The 17,866-nt window shown below is 42.0% G+C and overlaps 2 protein-coding genes across 3 annotated transcripts in view; one reads left to right on the top strand and one right to left on the bottom strand.

Annotated features, from left to right (window-relative positions):
* LOC117411127 (F-box only protein 11) overlaps positions 1-1,644 on the top strand; it is a 40,243-nt gene extending 38,599 nt beyond the window's left edge. Inside the window, exon 22 of one of the 2 annotated variants that reach the window (XR_009328824.1) lies at positions 59-196. Coding sequence is in view for 1 of the 2 variants with exons in the window: in XM_034018295.3 (XP_033874186.1) it covers positions 59-188 (130 nt within the window). In the remaining variant the exon portion in view is untranslated. Of the gene's footprint in view, positions 1-58 lie in introns of both variants that reach the window. The other variant, XM_034018295.3, reaches the window with a different exon arrangement.
* Positions 1,615-15,395, bottom strand: LOC117411126 (DNA mismatch repair protein Msh6-like). The gene is made up of 10 exons (XM_034018294.3): positions 15,008-15,395; positions 13,065-13,270; positions 11,987-12,162; positions 8,018-10,568; positions 7,413-7,690; positions 6,293-6,410; positions 5,477-5,566; positions 4,774-4,928; positions 3,010-3,209; positions 1,615-1,807 (listed from the first exon to the last, which is right to left on the bottom strand). Exons 1-10 carry the CDS (start codon positions 15,265-15,267, stop codon positions 1,726-1,728), a joined length of 4,116 nt encoding a protein of 1,371 aa, XP_033874185.2. The 5' UTR covers positions 15,268-15,395; the 3' UTR covers positions 1,615-1,725.
* Positions 15,396-17,866: the final 2,471 nt, after the last annotated feature.

Raw genomic sequence — 17,866 nt, 5'->3', positions numbered from 1 at the left:
TCTGAAGCTTTAAAACAGTAGTGAAATATTCTTACCTTGTGCTTATTTGTTCCTGCAGGTTTTTCTGTGACTGTGGTGCTGGAACACTTTCTAACCCGTGCACGTTGGCTGGAGAACCTACCCATGATACAGATACTCTGTATGACTCTGCGCCACCTATAGAATCCAATACGTTGCAGCACAACTGAACTCAAGTCGAGAGCTTCTGGCATTCTAGTTAGCAACTCCATATGTAAAGTTCAATTCTTTGTGGAGGGGGTGGGGAAGAGGAGAGACAATACAGCTGCCCAGTTCTGAAAGAAGATTGCTTTGAGTTGTGATATCTGTGGATTTGACAAATCGTTGCAGCTTTGGAGCATTGTGTTACTAACGCCCCCCACCCCAATGTACGTATTCAAGAGGAAAGTAAATGAAAGCTAGCAAGCAACATGTTGACTCAGGATTAAAGAAAGGACTGGGCACTCTAGCATTACTGCGTAAAAACTTAAAAGACTTTCTGGAGGGACAGATGTGGAAATGTTACGCTGCAGTTTTGTAGATCCAACTTGAGCTGGTGTTTTTACAAGCAGCATAGAGCCATTCTCCACCCAGCAGCAGTACCATTCTGTAGACAAGCAGAGCTATACATATTCTGCTGTGTCAATGGCTATATGGGTACAGATTTGCATTGGTTTATATGTATGGTAATATGTGATCTACCACTTCCTGCTTTTTTTTTTTTTTTTTTTTTAAACATGTATTGAGAAATATGATTTTAATGCTTTCTCATGTAGCTTTTGTACTTTCAAGCAAAAATCTTATTGTACTTGAATTCTTTCATAGCACACCCTAGACTTGCTGTAACTGTACTCATGTCCCAGTACCTAAGTTCTTTCTATGAAAGAGGAAAAAAAAATACACACACACTATGTTGCCTCCAGCAATGTTCCTGGTTTTAATAATATGTGTTTAAAAAAAAAAAAAGAGAACTGTCTGGATTAAATTTTAAGAAAATAATAAAAAGAAAAATTAGTGTTTTCATGAGACCTGAGGTTTGTAAAGATTTAGGATTCCAGCCTAGATCTCTACCTATTTGTTTTAGTGTTTTTATTTATGTATTTTTTTTTTTAAGTAGGCATAAGGTATTTTAATTACCTTTTTGTATATTTGATTTAAAAGTGGAAATCTGCTACTCTATGAAACACCCAAGGAATACTTTAATACATTTTTTGTTATTTTTAAGAAAATCAAATGAAAGTGCTAATTTGCCCTTTTGAAATATTTAATTTGAATGGGAACAAACACGGTCTCATGGAAGCACTCATACAAACACTCTGTTCACAATCTTTTGAGCAGCTTGGTGTTTGTTACAAAGTGTAATATTGCTGGAGACTATAGATAGATATGCTTCTTGCTGTATTGAAGCTGAGACAAATATATATACAGGCCTTTAGTTTCATAGCTGCTTTTTTTGTGTATTGGTGACAGTGGGTTATCAAAACAGCCTGAAAGTGTATGCATGTACCATAACATCTAGACTTAATATATTGTGGAGTATTCAATAACCAATATGTAGATGCTAGTGTGAATTAAAGGGTTTAATTTCCTAGAAGAAAAAAAAAAAAAAAAAACTGGTCATTTTTAAAAATAAACTTTATTAGATCATTACAGTAGTGAATAACCTTTTTTTGACTGGAGGGGGAGTAAACAAAAGTTTAAGAAAAGAACACACTTTCCATAACATTTTTAAAGTTCGATTATGGTCTTCACCAGTGAAGTGAACGTGTTGGCATCTGCCTTTGGATCTTCAGCACGTGAACAGAGTTCCCTGGAAGAAGAACACAAGTTGGAACTAACTGTCACTCAAAACAAGGCATCCCCTCTACAAAAAAGCACTCCTAGGTTTTTGGTAATTCTGCTGCAGCTGTTAAACCCTGGATGTTACATATGCAATAGGATCTGGATATAATCACATGAGGCATTAACAGTACTGTGCCCTAATCTGAGATTCACCCTAACTTCTACATCAATTTTGCCTTTGTTATTCAAGCTGGATAAATGAATGATGCACTAAATCTTGTCAATGTGGGTATTGCACTTTTGACATCCACCTTGAATCCATTTCAAAAGTGAACATTGACAACCTTCCTCCCCCTTCCTTTTATTTCACATTAACAGGGAAGAAACAACAACAGGAGAGATGCACACTCCTGCCATTTCTCAATGGGAGAAGTCTGGCAAGGATGTTTGTTATACCAGGTTAGATCTGTTGCTGTGCACACAGAGGCTTGTCAGTTTTTCACTCCCACTTTGTGTGTGAAGTGCATTTCATAGGGAAGGCTTTTTTAAAACAGACAAGTCATGTTACCTAAAACACACTTATTAAATTTAGATCTATTTCAAAATGAAACCACCACTAACAAATTGCAAGTGGAACATCAGTTAGTGTCAACCTGAAGTTGGGGCCGCAGAAATGGAGTTTAATTTCCACTTGTTTCGCGATGCAGTAGTCATATCAAATGTGTAATCCATGCTTAAGTCTGATATTTTTATACTGTAAGGCTTGCTTTGTTTATTCAATTCCTTGCAGTGTCATTTGTAGACTTGTTTTTTTGTATCCATATTATTTAGCCCAAGTACTTTGTAATGCCCTTTTTGTAAATACTGTTAAGTCATGCTGCAAGTTTTGTCTTTTTTGTTGTTGGATTCACTTTTTTTTTTTTTTTTTTTAACTATGGGTGCCAGTTAAGTGACTGAATCTACTCTTGATTCACAAGTGAACCACACTGGACTGGCTCGGTTTTGGACATCTAAGAGAGATCCACTTTACATGGAATTGCAATTCTTATGCCATTATCAACTAGGAGGATTCTTCTCTTGGTAATAATGAGTGTGAAAGTATAGCCATCCTAAAGCTGCACTTGTGGGAGTATGTACCTCTAATACGACATGGCAAAAAAAAAAAAATAGACACCTGCAGTTCTGGTGGTGAAGCAAGGATTCTATGGTTTCATAACAAAAGCTACTTACTTGAAGACCCTTAATGAGACGGTGATTCTTTCAAATTCTTTTGCCTTTTTGTGACCGGTCTGAATGACTTCCTCAGGAATGTTTGCAAGCCTGGCAGCATTGAAGCCATAGCTTTTAGGACAGGCCCCTCTGATGAACTTGTACAGGAATGTGATCGTCTCTTGGCTAGGATCTTCACACTCATTTTCAACCATGCACGCCTGCAAACAATATGATGGCATTATCATGTGAGCATTTGACCCACAAGAATGTTAATTTATAGGCTTGCAATCCTGATGCACCTTTTAGTTAAAATACTAACTCTGGTAGCAGGGAAAACAGGGTTTGCTCAGATTTTAGTTCTGGTTAATCAAAATGAAAAAAAATGGTCCCCTCCTCTTACCCATTCACTGCTGACAAAAGACTTTATAAAAACAAGAGCCAACTCAAATCAGCTATGTTATACCATCTCAATTGTTATTTTTGTACCTTCAGGAATGCAACTGGTTATGACTGGTTGCCAATGTGAATTAATCATTTAAAAAAAAAAAAAAAAAAAAAAAAAAAAGGTTTTCACTTACTGAGCTGACAGAGGTTAAATACATACTTCACACTCCCTCTAACAGAGAGGACAGTAAACTTCAAGGGAGAAAGCTACAATTGCCTCTAGCAATGTAAACAAACTGGCAAACCAACAATCTCTGGTTTCAAGGAAAATGTGCACAGAAGACTAAACTATTAAAGAATGTAGTAAACACGCACCCGGGAATCATAGTGTAGCGTCAAAGGGTTGTGAGACACTAGCTTTAACCCTTTGCAGTCTTATGTCAGACCTGGTCCGACATTGCAATTTTCCCTCCCAGGTCCAATGTCAGACCCTGTCCGACATCAAAGATGTAAAAAACAGGTGTCTAGTTTTTTCTCTGGAAAAAGCCGAGAAAACCATTCAATGGCCGAGTGAGACCGAAAAAAAAAAAAGAAAAAAGGGGCGTATCTCATGAATACAGATAGCCCCGGCATCACATAGATAACATGGACATAAACAAACAAGATAACTGCTTCTGCATCCAGCTCTCAAAGAATCAGACATTTGCAGAGCTTTTTTTAGATGTTATAGTAATAAAATAATGACTTGGATCGCATTATTGAGGAGTTTGGTGATAAAACGAGTGATCAGGAGATGATTTATTGGTATGCACTACTATGAAGAAGTATGTGAAAAATACAGCGAACAAGGGGTGAGACGGGGCTGGATATGCAGTACTGAGTGTCCTGTTGATATGCAGTGCCTTTTAAACCTGTTTTACTGTGGAGGAAAAAAAATACTTAAACAGCGCATCTAAAATAAACTGCGTGTGAAAATAAATTGGACCCGACACGCTGAATAAATAGACCACTAAGGGTTAAAACCAATAAGCTGCTCTAGTGTACGAGTTACAAAAATGTGCTTTGTTGATACTTGGAACAGTACTGTTTTAGTTCATATCGATAGTGGTTGAGTACAACATCATGTACTGTATTGTACTACATACGAAAGTTTACAAAACAAGGAGGCCATCTTGCTCATTTAGTTGTTAGTAGCTTATTGATCCCAGAATCTCATCAAGCAGCTTCTTGAAGGATGCCAGGGTGTCAGCTTCAACAACATTAATTGGAAGTTGGTTCCAGACCCTCACAATTCTCTGTGTAAAAAAGTGCCTCCTATTTTCTGTTCTGAATGCCCCTTTAATCTCCATTTATGACCCCTGGTCCTTGTTTCTTTTTTCAGGTCGAAAAACTACGTACCATGTGCCCAAGCCGTACTGCTGTGCAGTGTGAATAGTCCTCCACCAGGGAGTGGTAATGTGTGGAAAACAGAGTGCGGCACTGGATATTCTCAGCGAGCTCCTTAACCACAGCACTTGCAATGGCAGTGCCATCATAAGTAGCTGTGCCCCTTCCTACAAAAGGATATGAAATGCATGTGTTTGACAAGAATGATTGTTTCAAAATACAATGCAACTTAATGAGAATGAGTGCTCCAATAAAGTTTTTACAATTAGACAGTACTGAATAAGAATCTGAGCTACACCCACCAACACTATCTTGTGGAGGCTGTGTGGTCCAGTGGTTAAAGAAACAGGCTTATAACCAGGAGGTCCCCAGTTCAAATCCCACCTCAGCCACTGACTCATTGTGCGACCCTAAGCAAGTCACTTAACCTCCTTGTGCTCCGTCTTTCGGGTGAGACATAGTTGTAAGTGACTCAGCTGATGCATAGTTCACACACCCTAGTCTCTAAGTCGCCTTGGATAAAGGCGTCTGCTAAATAAACAAATAATAATAATAACACTGAATTCATAGTGCAGTGCGTGAATACAGGTACACTACAGATCATTTCTGCTCAGTTTTACAATGTTTGAAGTCAGTTTTTTCCCAGTTCACCTTATATTAAGCAAAGTAAATCCAGGCTTAGACTGAATACACATCAATTCAAGAAATGCATTACCCAGTTCATCCAGCAGCACCAGGGAATGGGAAGTACCATGATGCAGAATGCTTGCTGTTTCGCTCAACTCCACAAAGAAGGTACTTTCACCTAAAAGAGGAACCACACGCCAAACTCATTAGCTGTGTTAGCAGTGCTTGTTTCAGCAGCCAGGCTCACGGGTTTGTCTGGGGTCAGAGCTACATAAAAATGAAACTAGTAAGATGTGTTTAGAATCCGCTTTCTATCTCAACTCTAACTTTTCTGTCTGGACACGTGCTGCATATTGATATGCATGCCATGATACATGTGATGGACTACTTGTATGATGCAGAATAATCAAATAATTTAATGACTGACTTTGTTAAAAGACAAATTAAACAAGTTGGGGAGAGTATGTATTCATACCAAACTATAAAAACACACCAAGAACTACAATGAGGTATGCTGTGGTTTTGATCTTGTATTCCGATACAAACCTCTCATGATACAATATCATGTAAAGTAACAATTCATCAATACACAATGAATTGTTACATCCCTAACATTCAGACTTAGTTATTCTAACATTGTCAAGGGGTTGATGGATTTCCATGGAACTCACAGGTTTTGTCACATCAAGCCATCACTTTGTACTACAGCACGTCCGGTGATATTTTTTCCAGATACGTCTGATAAATGATTGTTTACAGTCATAAAGTGGCATTGTGGAACCCAATAATCCATGAGCAGTGAGAAAACTACTTCACCACATAAACAAAAACTTATAATACTATTTATTATTATTATTATTATTATCATCATTATCCTCAAACAGATTTTCCATATCCAGCTCACCTGCCATAATTCTGTCCGATGCTCCCAGCCGAGTGAAGACTCGATCCACAGGAGTGAGCCGGAAACTCTCTGCAGGAACATAGCAGCCCAGCTGAGCCAGGATCACCATGAGCCCACACTGAAGAGAACAGCAAGAGAGCCATTGTTGGGTGTGATAAAACACAGATCAAGGTGCACAAACAGCATGCACCTCACAGCACTACAGATCAAAACCCCCCTTTTTGGTGGGAATGTGGCCAAATTACTTTTAAGAGCACTGTATGCAATGCTAATGTTGTAAAGAACTTCACCTTGCTTTGCAAATATTACAACTTCTCTCATAAGATTTCTCTATCTCCAGGCTACCAACATGGCTACCAGCCGATTACCTGGGCAGTTCCGTGGGAAATCCCCCAGCTCAGTTTAGCACAGTATTCACATTGTCCAATGCGTGCATTACTGTGACAAGCTGTTCTTTCAGGAGGCAGATTAAAGTTAAAACAGCAACAGAGAAATGTCTCCAGCCACCTGGGCAGATACAATACCACTTCCTACCACACCAGTTCCTCCGGTACACACAGCATCCCTTTTGGCTTCCACACATCATTCTTCTTAACTGCCATCTGATCACACATTTTGTGATGCGAGAACACGCATTTTATATAGCTTTTTTGTGATTCTGTTAACCCATAGAGTAAAAGGAAAGCTATCCTTATATATATATATATATTATATAATATATATATATATATATATATATATATATATATATATATATATATATATATATATATATATATATATATATACACATACATACATACATACACATATATTTTATATATATATATATATATATATATATATATATATATATATATATAAAGATTTCCATTTGATTAGTGCTTCGAGCCAATTCAGGTTTTAATGCAAGCTTCAGCACCCTTGCATGTAGGAACATCTTGCATATTTCTGCATACAAGGCTTTCAGTAAGACCTGGCCTGGTCCTACACAGCTTTCATTTTGCATTGCTTGTATCTGTTTAGCCAGTTCAGCATCAAGCCTTGGATGGATTCTCTTTTGGTGGCCACCTGGTCGTTATGACAAGTGGGCGAACTCTCAACACAGGAATCCCCTCACCTGTCTCATAAGGGTAGACTTGCCACCCATGTTAGGTCCTGTCACAAGCACGCAGGAGGCCTGGCTTTCACTCTCTTCTTCATCCTCCTCTCCACTGCATCCGATGAACACGTTGTTGGGGATGAAGTCATCCCCAAAGAAGGTCTTGGTGATGCAGGGGTGGCGCGAGCCTCGCAGCTCCAGGAAAGGCACAACGCCATCCACTGGCAGCACCACCTCGGGGCGGCACATGGGTCCATCCCCTCCCTGGCTGTAGTTTGCCAGACAGATGAGGACATCTGTAAAAAGCAAAAGATAAAGCGCTCAGATTAATACACACACACTGGTCCATGCCTCTTCCATATGCTCTCAGACCCCCCGTCCAAGTTTAGTTTGAGAACTTCAAACTTAATGCAAGTTAGATAATTGGCTTTGTGAGCTGGCCACTGAACAGTCCCAAGTCACAGTAAGTGCTGATGTGTTTAGCCAGTATTCCAGATGGAAAACACTGTGGATTCATATGTTCTACTTACTATTTCTTTAAATGCAACAAAGCTTTTAAAAAAAACACAAACTGAAAATTAAATGCCATAAAGGGAAGGCATACGAGAGGGAAGATAATTTACCTAGCACTGCGATGCATTCCACAGCAGTTTGCCAGTCCTTATAGTTCTTGTCAAAGTTGTAGAAGAGTTTCCTCATACAGTCCTTCAGAGCCCCATCCCTTTTCTCCTCAGAGGCCACCAGTTCACCAAACTGTCTCTCAATCTCTCCAGTCCAGTAACGCTTGTAGCCCTTTCTAGTGGACTTGACCTCATACTCCTCTGGCACATGCCTGTTTGTCACACTCTCTGGGATCTCCATCTGGTAACGGTTCTTGCCAGTTCCCCAGTAAACAATGGACTTGGTGCCCAATCGCTTGCGCTGCTTCTCCAAATATTCTTGTAAGCTGTGTTCTGTACCCTTGATTTCTGACAGAGCTTGATCATACTCAGGATCGAAGCCTGCTTTAGGGGTTATGACACCGGTGCTTCGCGCCTTCTGGTGGTCAAAGGCCGTCTCCCATCTCTTGAGCTCCGCTGATAAGTCAGGGAAAAGTCCCTTGTCACTTTCGCCTCTGAGGCTGACTATCTGCTTCAGCAGCTTCGATCGAAAGTTCTCCACAGTCGGCTGCATGATCCTGGTGACCTCCAGCATGACTTTGAAGCCCTCGAGCGCAGAGAGGAAGTCTGCAATCTTCCTCTTGCTGTAGGTGACCTCTTCGTAGAGGATGGCCCTGCTGTCGGGATGATCCTTACTCTTCAGAGTGCAGCCCAGGCTGTGGATCTTGCTGAGGAGCCTCTCCAGGTCTGGCAGCTTCTTCAGGAGCTCCCTGATCTCACTTAACTTTTCTGAGAGGGCCATCAGGTCCTCTGCGGCATGGAGGCGATCATCAATGGAGGAGGGGTTGCAGAGCGGCGCGCACAGCCATTGCTTCAGGAGCCGTTTGCCGAAGGGCGTGCAGCAGCTGTCTAGCCTCTCCAGCAGGGTGCCCTCAGCGGTGCCCGTCGACCCATTCTGCAGGATCTCTAGGTTGCTCAGCGTCACGCCGTCCAGCACCATGCACTGCCGGGTCGTGGCAAAGAAGCTCAAAGGATCCTTAGCTTTGCCCATCTCCATGTCCACGGGCACGTACTCTTCAAAGTTGGCCATTGACAGCAGCTCCTGATCTACAAGACACTTCTTGAGGTAAAACACACAAGCGCCAAGTGCCGACAAGGCTAGTTCATAGCCTTCTCCAGGGGTGAGGCCCAGGGAATCGCTGTCTGAGGTCATGCTTTTTAGCACAGTGGGCAGTGCCTCTTCGGCATCTCCATTTTTCTTGTTACTTTCTTTGAAGTAGCCTTCTTCTGCTAGGACTTTTAGTGTTTTGGATGCATCCCAGAACTGGGATCCAGATTGCAAGCCCTCTTGCATAGCAGAAGCCAGAGAAGCTTTTAGTATTTTTCGGGTTTCCACCGAGAGATTGCCCTTCTCGAAAAGCAGCTGGGCTGGAGCGTAGTGCGCAACCAGGGTCCTGAACCTGGAACAGTGGCGGTCATCTTGAAACTGACCCACGTGGAACTTGCCCACCGAAGTGTCCACAAAACCAACACCGTACGTACGATAGCATCCCGAAGACTCCTCGTCAGCTTTCTCTTTGACACACAGGAGGTACTTGCTATGGCTCTCAGATGAAGCTCCATCTAGGACACTGTAGGTCTGGGTGCCTTTGGTGATCACCCTGCACACCTCCCGCTGCACCACTCTGTCAAACTTAGTTGGGCGCGCCATGGTCTTGCAACGGGCTTCCATCATATCAGGAGTCTCTAATTGCTCCACCCTTGCCACCTTGTATCCTTTTTGGACCAGCACGTCAGAGTAGCGCCCAAAACCAATCTCTGGGAAGCCAGAATGAGCCCAGGAGCCCTTCATGAACATCAGCCCCATCTCTGTGACTCCTATAACAGCATCCATGTGATACAGCTCATAGAACTTGCCCACTTTGTAGAAAAGGACCGCATCGAACATCTCAGACTTGAGCTTCCACCATCTCCTCATGCCCGGAGTGCATTTGTTGAGGAAGTCTTCCGAGATGTAGAGAGTAGTTGGGTCGTAGTCTGGGTCTGTCTGCTTTCGTTTTTTGGAGTCTTTCCTTTTGCCATCCTGGAGCCAATCCAGCTTTTCATGATCCCAAACTGTCCCTCCGCCTCCTGCTGTTGTACCCCCAGCAGAGGTGGTCTGGCTCTCAAAACTCTCTGGGGCAGAGAACGCAGACAACCTCAACTTGGTGTCGGCGGCCACCACAGGCAACCTCTTTGGCATCTCTGAGAGGCTGTTGGGTTTTGCTGTTTTCTCTCTGGCCAGGGTTCTGATGGTCTCCTGCTTCCTCTTGACTGGTTTCACTGGGCTCTCGGGGTCTGCCTCAGACTCAGATTCAGGCTCGCTGACCTCATTCTCATCCACACCGCTGCTCGCCTCATCGCTGCTCGCCTCCGCCTCATCCGGATTGAACTCCTCGTCCGAGTTCTCGCTGTCCGACGGCACCATGATGCGTCTCCGCTTCGTTTGCTGACCACCGGCTCTGCTCTGCCTGGCTGGCCGTTTGTTAGATTTGACTACCTCTTCCTCCTCCTCATCACTGTGTTCCTCATCAATCTCAAAAAAAGAAGAAAGTAAAGTTACAAGATTTATCTTAAAACCTCTTCTGCATCTTCCTACTCTACTCCAGAGATCTTTAGGTATCTAAAATGCAGGTAAAAAAAGGGATGGAAATAAGACTACCATTACACAGCAGTTTGATCCATTTCAGGTATCACTAGGAGTTTACTAAGACACACCTGAGCTTATCACCTACACACTGCAGCTAATCAAGCTCCTAGTAAAACCTGGAATGGGTCTTATTTCCATCCTTGCAAAACAACTTCAGTATAGAATTGTAAAGACTCTGCTTTGGAAAAACACTGCAAGATGACTCGGAGCATTTAGACAGCAACATTGACTAATATTGCCAGATTTGTGGTTAGCTTATTAAGAGGGCAAGAAGGCTACTGCAGAGAGGCTCTAGTTCCAAAAGAATAACAGTAATAGGTTTCCAAACAAAAGAATTAAAAACACTTTCATATTTTCTATTTAAATCTAAGATTAATGCTTATAAAACGTGCATCAACAGGTCCATGGGGGAACAATAGAACAATTTTCACTTCTGTCTTTCCATTTATATTTTGTTAGTGATAACTGAATTTGTTTATTCCCCCACCCCCACCCCATTTTGATTGGCACCGTTTTCCACAGTACACTCAAATTCAAGATATATACCATTTTAATCTGCATGTGTTCAGTGCTAAACCTACAGCATTAAATAATTCTCGTTGTGCAGCAGTTCAGAGTCATGCAACAAAACACAGCCACAACCAGGGTTGGGGTCAATTCCAAATCCTTTTTAAAATCAATTCCAATTACCTTTTAATCAATTCCAACACATCACTGATGACATTTGCAATTAACAGTATTTTGTTAATTAGCTTAAAATGAAAGCCGTCGAACAATCCCAACAATTACTATGTTTCTAAAATTCGGAATCTATTTTAAAAACAAATTTGAATTAAAATAGGAATTGACCCCAACCCTGGTCACAACTCACAGCTTCCCCAGCTCCATGCACAAGAATGGCTTTATTATGGAGGCTGTGTGGTCCAGTGGTTAAAAAAAAGGGCTTGTAACCAAGAGGTCCCCAGTTCAAATCCCACCTCAGCCACTGACTCATTGTGTGACCCTGAGCAAGTCATTTAACCTCCTTGTGCTCCGTCTTTCGGGCGAGACGTAATTGTAAGTGACTCTGCAGCTGATGCATAGTTCACACACCCTAGTCTCTGTAAGTTGCTTTGGATAAAGGCGTCTGCTAAATAAATAAATAAATAAATAAATAAATAAAAATTATGCACTGATCCCTGCATTATCAGTTCCTGCTTGACAATGCTCACAGACCCCACGTTAACACCTCTGGATTCAACCAGGTATTGAGGTGGGCCCCACCCTGAATCTCCCTGAACCTTTACTACTGCTGATCAGCTCACCTCCATCTCATTCTCCTCTTCATCTTCATCGTCAGATGGCTCCACACACACAGCCAGCTGAAGCCTTTTCTCGGTGTCGTCTTTCATGGCACTGTCTGCCAAGTCCACTGCTCTGCGAATCTCAGGCCTCCCGCTGAAGAACACACCACCCACTTTCGCACTACTTGCGCCTGAGCCTTACATTTAAAAAAAATAAAAATAAAATGCGCTGTCTGAAATCTACAACAAAAGGAATTCAGTTATCAATAAGACTTGAATAGATGCAAAGCACCATTAAATAACAATATATGAAATATGCAATTCTTTGTTTTGTCCAAGGAGTTTTCATATGAAGTTGCAAGCTGAAATGGTTTATTATACAGTATATTAACTCACAGGATGCAGCATTAGCACAGTCACAAAACTGGCACAATTACATTATCAGGCACCTTTTTTTTTTTAAACTAACTGTTGCCAATGATTTTACCCCAGTTCTCCCCAATTTGAAATTGCCAATTGTGTTATTAGATCCCGGTTCACCGCTGCAAACCCTCGGCAACTCGGGGAAACAGAGGCTGAAACACGCGCCCTCCCACTACATCATTTTTCGCACTGCGGATCCACAGCGAAGCCATCAGACCTATAGTTCCGGAAGACAACACAGATCTGAATGGCTCCACTGCAGACCTGCAAGCGCCCTATCAGCCACAGGGGTCGCTGGTGCGCGGTGAACCGTGGATTCGATTCCCCTGCCGACCTAAGCCCTCCTTACCCAGGCGACGCTCGACCAATTGTGCGCCGCCCCCTGGGAACCCGCGGTCACAGCCGGCAGTGACATAGCCTGGATTCGAATCTGCGATCTCCAGGATATAGGGCGCTTTCTGCACTCCACGTGGAGCGCCTTTACTGGATATGCCACTTTGAAGCCCCATCCCCTACCTGTTTTTATTTTCTCTTATTATATTGTTTTGATAACTTAATTTCTGTTAACCACAAAAGTCAAGTCTAAATGGAATTCACCAAATTACATAAATACAGCTGTTCCAGGTTTTTTTTTTTTTTCAATGAAATTTGGCAAGTTAGCTGAAGCCTCCCTTACCTTGGTACGGCTTGACATACTTCACGCTGACCCAGCCCCTCATGGGAGGCACATCAAAGTACTGCACATGGATTCTCTGGGCTTTCCCCTTGCCCCTCAGGAGCTCCGCAGTCTTGGGGTGATTGTACACCAGGCAGGGCCACCAAGGGTGTCCCTCCAGCTTGGCCCACACCAGGTCTCCAGGTTTGAACTGGCATGTGGTTTTACTGCAAGACAACCCACACGTTACCTGGATACCACAGAACAGACAGATCAACATGCTTTCTTTTCTTTGTGCACAGCGGATGGGCGAGTGAATAGGGGAAATACAATTGTAATAAAGCACCCCCCGCATTCCTAAAAGAATGGCTGGTAATCCTGAAGTAATGTAAAGCAAGGTGTTAAAACAAAATGGCAGTGCAACTTACTTTTCGTGGACATCACTGGTAATGGAATTTACAGCCTACAGCCAGTACCAACTATTACAACAAAGTACCAAATAGGAATTCAAAGTGTCCTGTCTAGTCTATACCTCAGTTTTTGCTACATGACCAACCATACAGTCAATGTCATGGTCTTCAACACATCAGCCATATAGTGTTTATATAACCCTGCAACTTAAGTCACAATCTCATGGAGTCAGATTTGTCAAAAAAGGTAATTTATTCTAATACAATACCCACGGTCCTACTTGACCAAGAAAATCCTAGTTTATGTATGCAGCCAATATCTTTGTTAGTCTGTTATTAGGAATATTTCCCTATGGCGTTAACACTGGCATTATCAAAAACAGGTTATGAGCTATTTGAAAATGGATTGGAGATTTCCTTTAATCTGATTGGTCAATATGAGGTCCCTAATCTCTGGTAAAGAACCTCTGATGCTACCTTTCAAACTGTTTAATCACTTTGGCAGCTGAAATGCAATGGTGTCAGAAGACAGAAATGTAAGATCAGAGGGTGATCAATTAGTTAAAACCTACTACAAATATTGTTAAAGCAAATGCATAAGGCCTACAGTATGCCTAATCTACTTGGCTATTACAGTATTCTGCAAAGTACAAGGCACCACCCAATACAGGCAGCAGGACCAAAGACCCGCCCACACAAAGGATTGAGCTGGCAGAGCGCCAATCACGCAGGGGAAGCTCTAGAACAGAAATGTGTGAAACTAAAGTTGGCCTTGTCCGAGAGGTACTTTGGGCAAACGATTTACAATTTCATGCATGTTTGACGAAACATTTTAAATTGTATACATTTATAAATCGCTTAACACCAGCCCACGCGGCTAAAGAATGCAACTGTATGCGTTTCCCTTCATGCATGTCCTTAAGTGATGCAAACACTAAGTTACAGGCAAGTTCTAACAGATAAGTTAGTTATGAAAAGTTCAGCGGATACCTCGACTAAACCAAGAAATTTATGTTTTCTATATTGAAGAATCTGTTACAAATCAATTTATTAACATTTATTTATCCTCCCCAGCCACCGACACGAAAATGGCTATTTTCAAACAGCGTTCCCCTTCAGGGAATGAGAATACAGTCAGTACTGATCAAACTAAAGGCTGGGCACAGCATGTGCTCTGCAGCTAGTTACTGCAGGCTCAGCAAATCAACCACCAAGAGCATCTTTATAATTAAAGTTAACTACAGTTAAATATATCCAAAACACACTACACGTCCTATACAATACACTGCCGATGAACCAAGTCAGACCCTAGACATTCCGAACTCTCGACAGTCACACATTACATAAACACACAGCAAAGCACCGTGTATTTTTTTCTGTAAACAGATTAGCTTGTCCAATAAGAACAACTATCATAACCTACACAATACTTTTAAATAAATAATCGCGCTATTCACGATGTAAACGCTGGCCTCGTCCTATATATAACTATAAAATGAAGACAAAGGCATACAGGTATGGCGAACACTACAGAGGTTCATCGTGTCGTTTTACCTTTCTGTTGTTCCTGGCGTCTTTTTCTTATCTCCGAAGAGCTTGCCGACCCCCGCCTGGCCGGATGCTGGTTTGCTCGGCCTTGCCGGGGCTTTCTTTGAAGTGTCAGCTGCCTGCTTCGCTTCTTCCTTGGGAGAAGTGTTGGACTTGTGCACTGAAGAAGGCAGGTCCGCCTCGATGGGAGACGGGCTGGGTTTCAGTTTGGTTTTCAAAGGGGGCGACTTAGCAAAGAAGTTGAAAATACTGCTTTGCTTCGCCATTTTTGCTTATTTATGGGTTTACTTGGTACTTCTTAATTAGACCTAAACAGTGCTAGCAACCTCCATCTCTCCTCTCCTTCTCACACACGCGACTCCGACGCAAGTCAAGCACAGAATTGGCGCTCGCGGGAAATACCCACGAGGTAAAAGGTTGCAGAGGAGGGGACCAGAACGGGCGACAGCCAATAGAAAAACGTTGCTACACAGCTTCGCAACATCCGCTGCACTGCCAAAGAAAGATAGGACAAGCAGGATTCAGTGCGTGTAACCCCTACAGGCGCCATTATTGGAGCCCACTCGACAGGTGGCAATGGTAATGCAAGCATTGCGCAGACGGCAGAAGAGACTGTTATACAATTTCAAATACATTTTGCAAGAGAAGTTACAAACCAATCTATGATTTCTGATTTTGTAATGTTTATATATATATATATATATATATATATATATATATATATATATATATATATATATATATATATATATATACACACACACACACATATACATATACATATATAGTTCTTGAATTTGTCTAACTAGAGTTTGTCTAACTAGAATCTGTCTAACTAGAGTCCATTTATAGCAGTTGTTATGTAATTGTATATATTTGTGTGATTCTTGTTTTATAATAAAATTATGACATCTGAACTGCGTTTCATCCATATGCAGTTGCTGATGTTTCTATACTTGTGAAATATTTTGGTGTGATAACATTTTAGTTGACCACATGTTATGTTCTTTGTTTTTAAATGTTTAAAAAGCTTTTAAAAATTAAACAGAGCCGAAATGGCGGTTTCCATATATAGGACGACAAGCGCAAAAAATCACTAATGTTTTAACCGGTGGTTTTTTCAGGATTTAATGTAAATCGTGTACTTTTTTTTCCCCTAAATTTAACCAAACAAAAGGCCAGATTTAGCTACATACTAACAAACACATTCTGGAGTTGGAGTTTAAGGCAGCTGCATCAATGCGTGTGCTTGCATGGTAGCTTCAGATATAACGGTGTAGTGTTACTTTCAGGTACGCGCAGCCACAGATCTTCTATACATTTTCAGATTTATTGTCTTAGATTTAATTCCTATGCGCAACAAAATGTATTCTAAGAAAAGAAGGCGTAATATAAAAAGCTCGCGCACCACTACTCTATTCCCATATGCAATCTGAACAAGAATAGAATTTCTGGGCTCCAGGCACTCGTCCCTGTCTTAGCTCCGCCTATCTATGACATCATTGTCGTAGGCTCACACATGCTGTGCATTGTTCAGTGAAAACAGTCCAATGCAAAGAAGCTGGGTTATTGTATCTTAAAATCAAAGCTACATTCATTTACTGGTTGTACAGTGTATTGCAAGTAGAATACCACGCCACGAACTATAGTAACACCTGCTAAAAAAGCGTTATACGTGCAGGTTCATCTAGAACGTAGCCTACTTGTTCTGACAAACATGTTTGCTTATTAGTAGTAGTCCTATTTAATGGCCAATAGGAGGACTACACCAGCTGCCCAGTTTAGCACCCCTAAACAAAAAGGGGTGCTAACAAAGACTGGCCATTAACTAATTTAACAGAAAAACTGGTTCAAAGGGTTGTAAATTAAATGTGCAAAACAAAAGGGGAGGTGGTACAGAGGGGGCGTGCTCTAAATTAACCCTGGACCGGACCAGGGCCCTGAACATGGCTAGTAGTATTGTAGCGTCGGGTCCCGCAGGACTTATGAATGGTTAGGTGCTTTTTGGTGCTGCATTGAATTGCTGGGGGGCGAAATTTGTGTTGTAAATAATTGTATTGCGGTGTCCTCCGAAGGGTGTGCCGTGAACCGACAGCTTTTTTCACACTGCAGACTCACCGTGCAGCCACTTCAGAGATACAGCGTCTGAGGACAACGCAGCTCTGGGCAGTTTACAGGAAAGCCCGCAGGCGCCCGGCCAGACTACAGGGGTCGCTGGTGCGTGGTGAGCCGAAGACACCCTCGCCGACCTTGCAACGCCACACTGAAAAGGATCTTAGATAGAAGAGGAATTGATTATCATGAAGTGGGTAGACCCTTCACAGCAGGCTTAACAGTGCAAACTAGTGCTTAAACATCAATTTTCTCTTATTAACCTTTTAATTGTAAACATTATAACGTAACGTGCCCGTGTTTACAAAAACTGGGTGTGTGCAGGCGGGCGGGGGCCGCCACAAAGGAAGAGGCGCACAGAAGCTTGCTTTCGGTTAATTTTTTTCTTTTATGACGGCTGGGCATTTTTTTCTCACAAGCAGCTTCCGGCTAATGTACAATCTACCTAGTGGGAGAGATTCGTTCCAAATAAAGGGCAGCAGTGTGGAGTAGTGGTTAGGGCTCTGGACTCTTGGCCGGAGGGTTGTGGGTTCAATCCCAGTGGGGGACACTGCTGTTGTACCCTTGAGCAAGGTACTTTACCTAGATTGCTCCAGTAAAAACCCAACTGTATAAATGGGTAATTGTATGTAAAAATAATGTGATATCTTGTAACAATTGTAAGTCGCCCTGGATAAGGGCGTCTGCTAAGAAATTATTATTAATAATATTAATACGTCAGAGACATCAGTCTGCAGGATAAAATGTATGAAT

This window comes from Acipenser ruthenus, chromosome 6 (genome assembly GCF_902713425.1).
Source record: "Acipenser ruthenus chromosome 6, fAciRut3.2 maternal haplotype, whole genome shotgun sequence".
Classification (NCBI taxonomy): Eukaryota; Metazoa; Chordata; class Actinopteri; order Acipenseriformes; family Acipenseridae; genus Acipenser; species Acipenser ruthenus.
This window is presented reverse-complemented; position numbering and strand designations above follow the sequence as displayed.

Bases quoted from the DNA above. Each gene is read 5' to 3' on its own strand.
- LOC117411126 (XM_034018294.3), bottom strand. From the start codon at position 15,267: ATGGCGAAGCAAAGCAGTATTTTCAACTTCTTTGCTAAGTCGCCCCCT. The intron at 12,163-13,064 runs GTAAGGGAGGCT...TTTAAATGTAAG, and splicing joins GTATGTCAAGCCGTACCAAG to GCTCAGGCGCAAGTAGTGCG. The intron at 1,808-3,009 runs GTAAGTAGCTTT...TTCTTCTTCCAG, and splicing joins GTCTCATTAAGGGTCTTCAA to GGAACTCTGTTCACGTGCTG.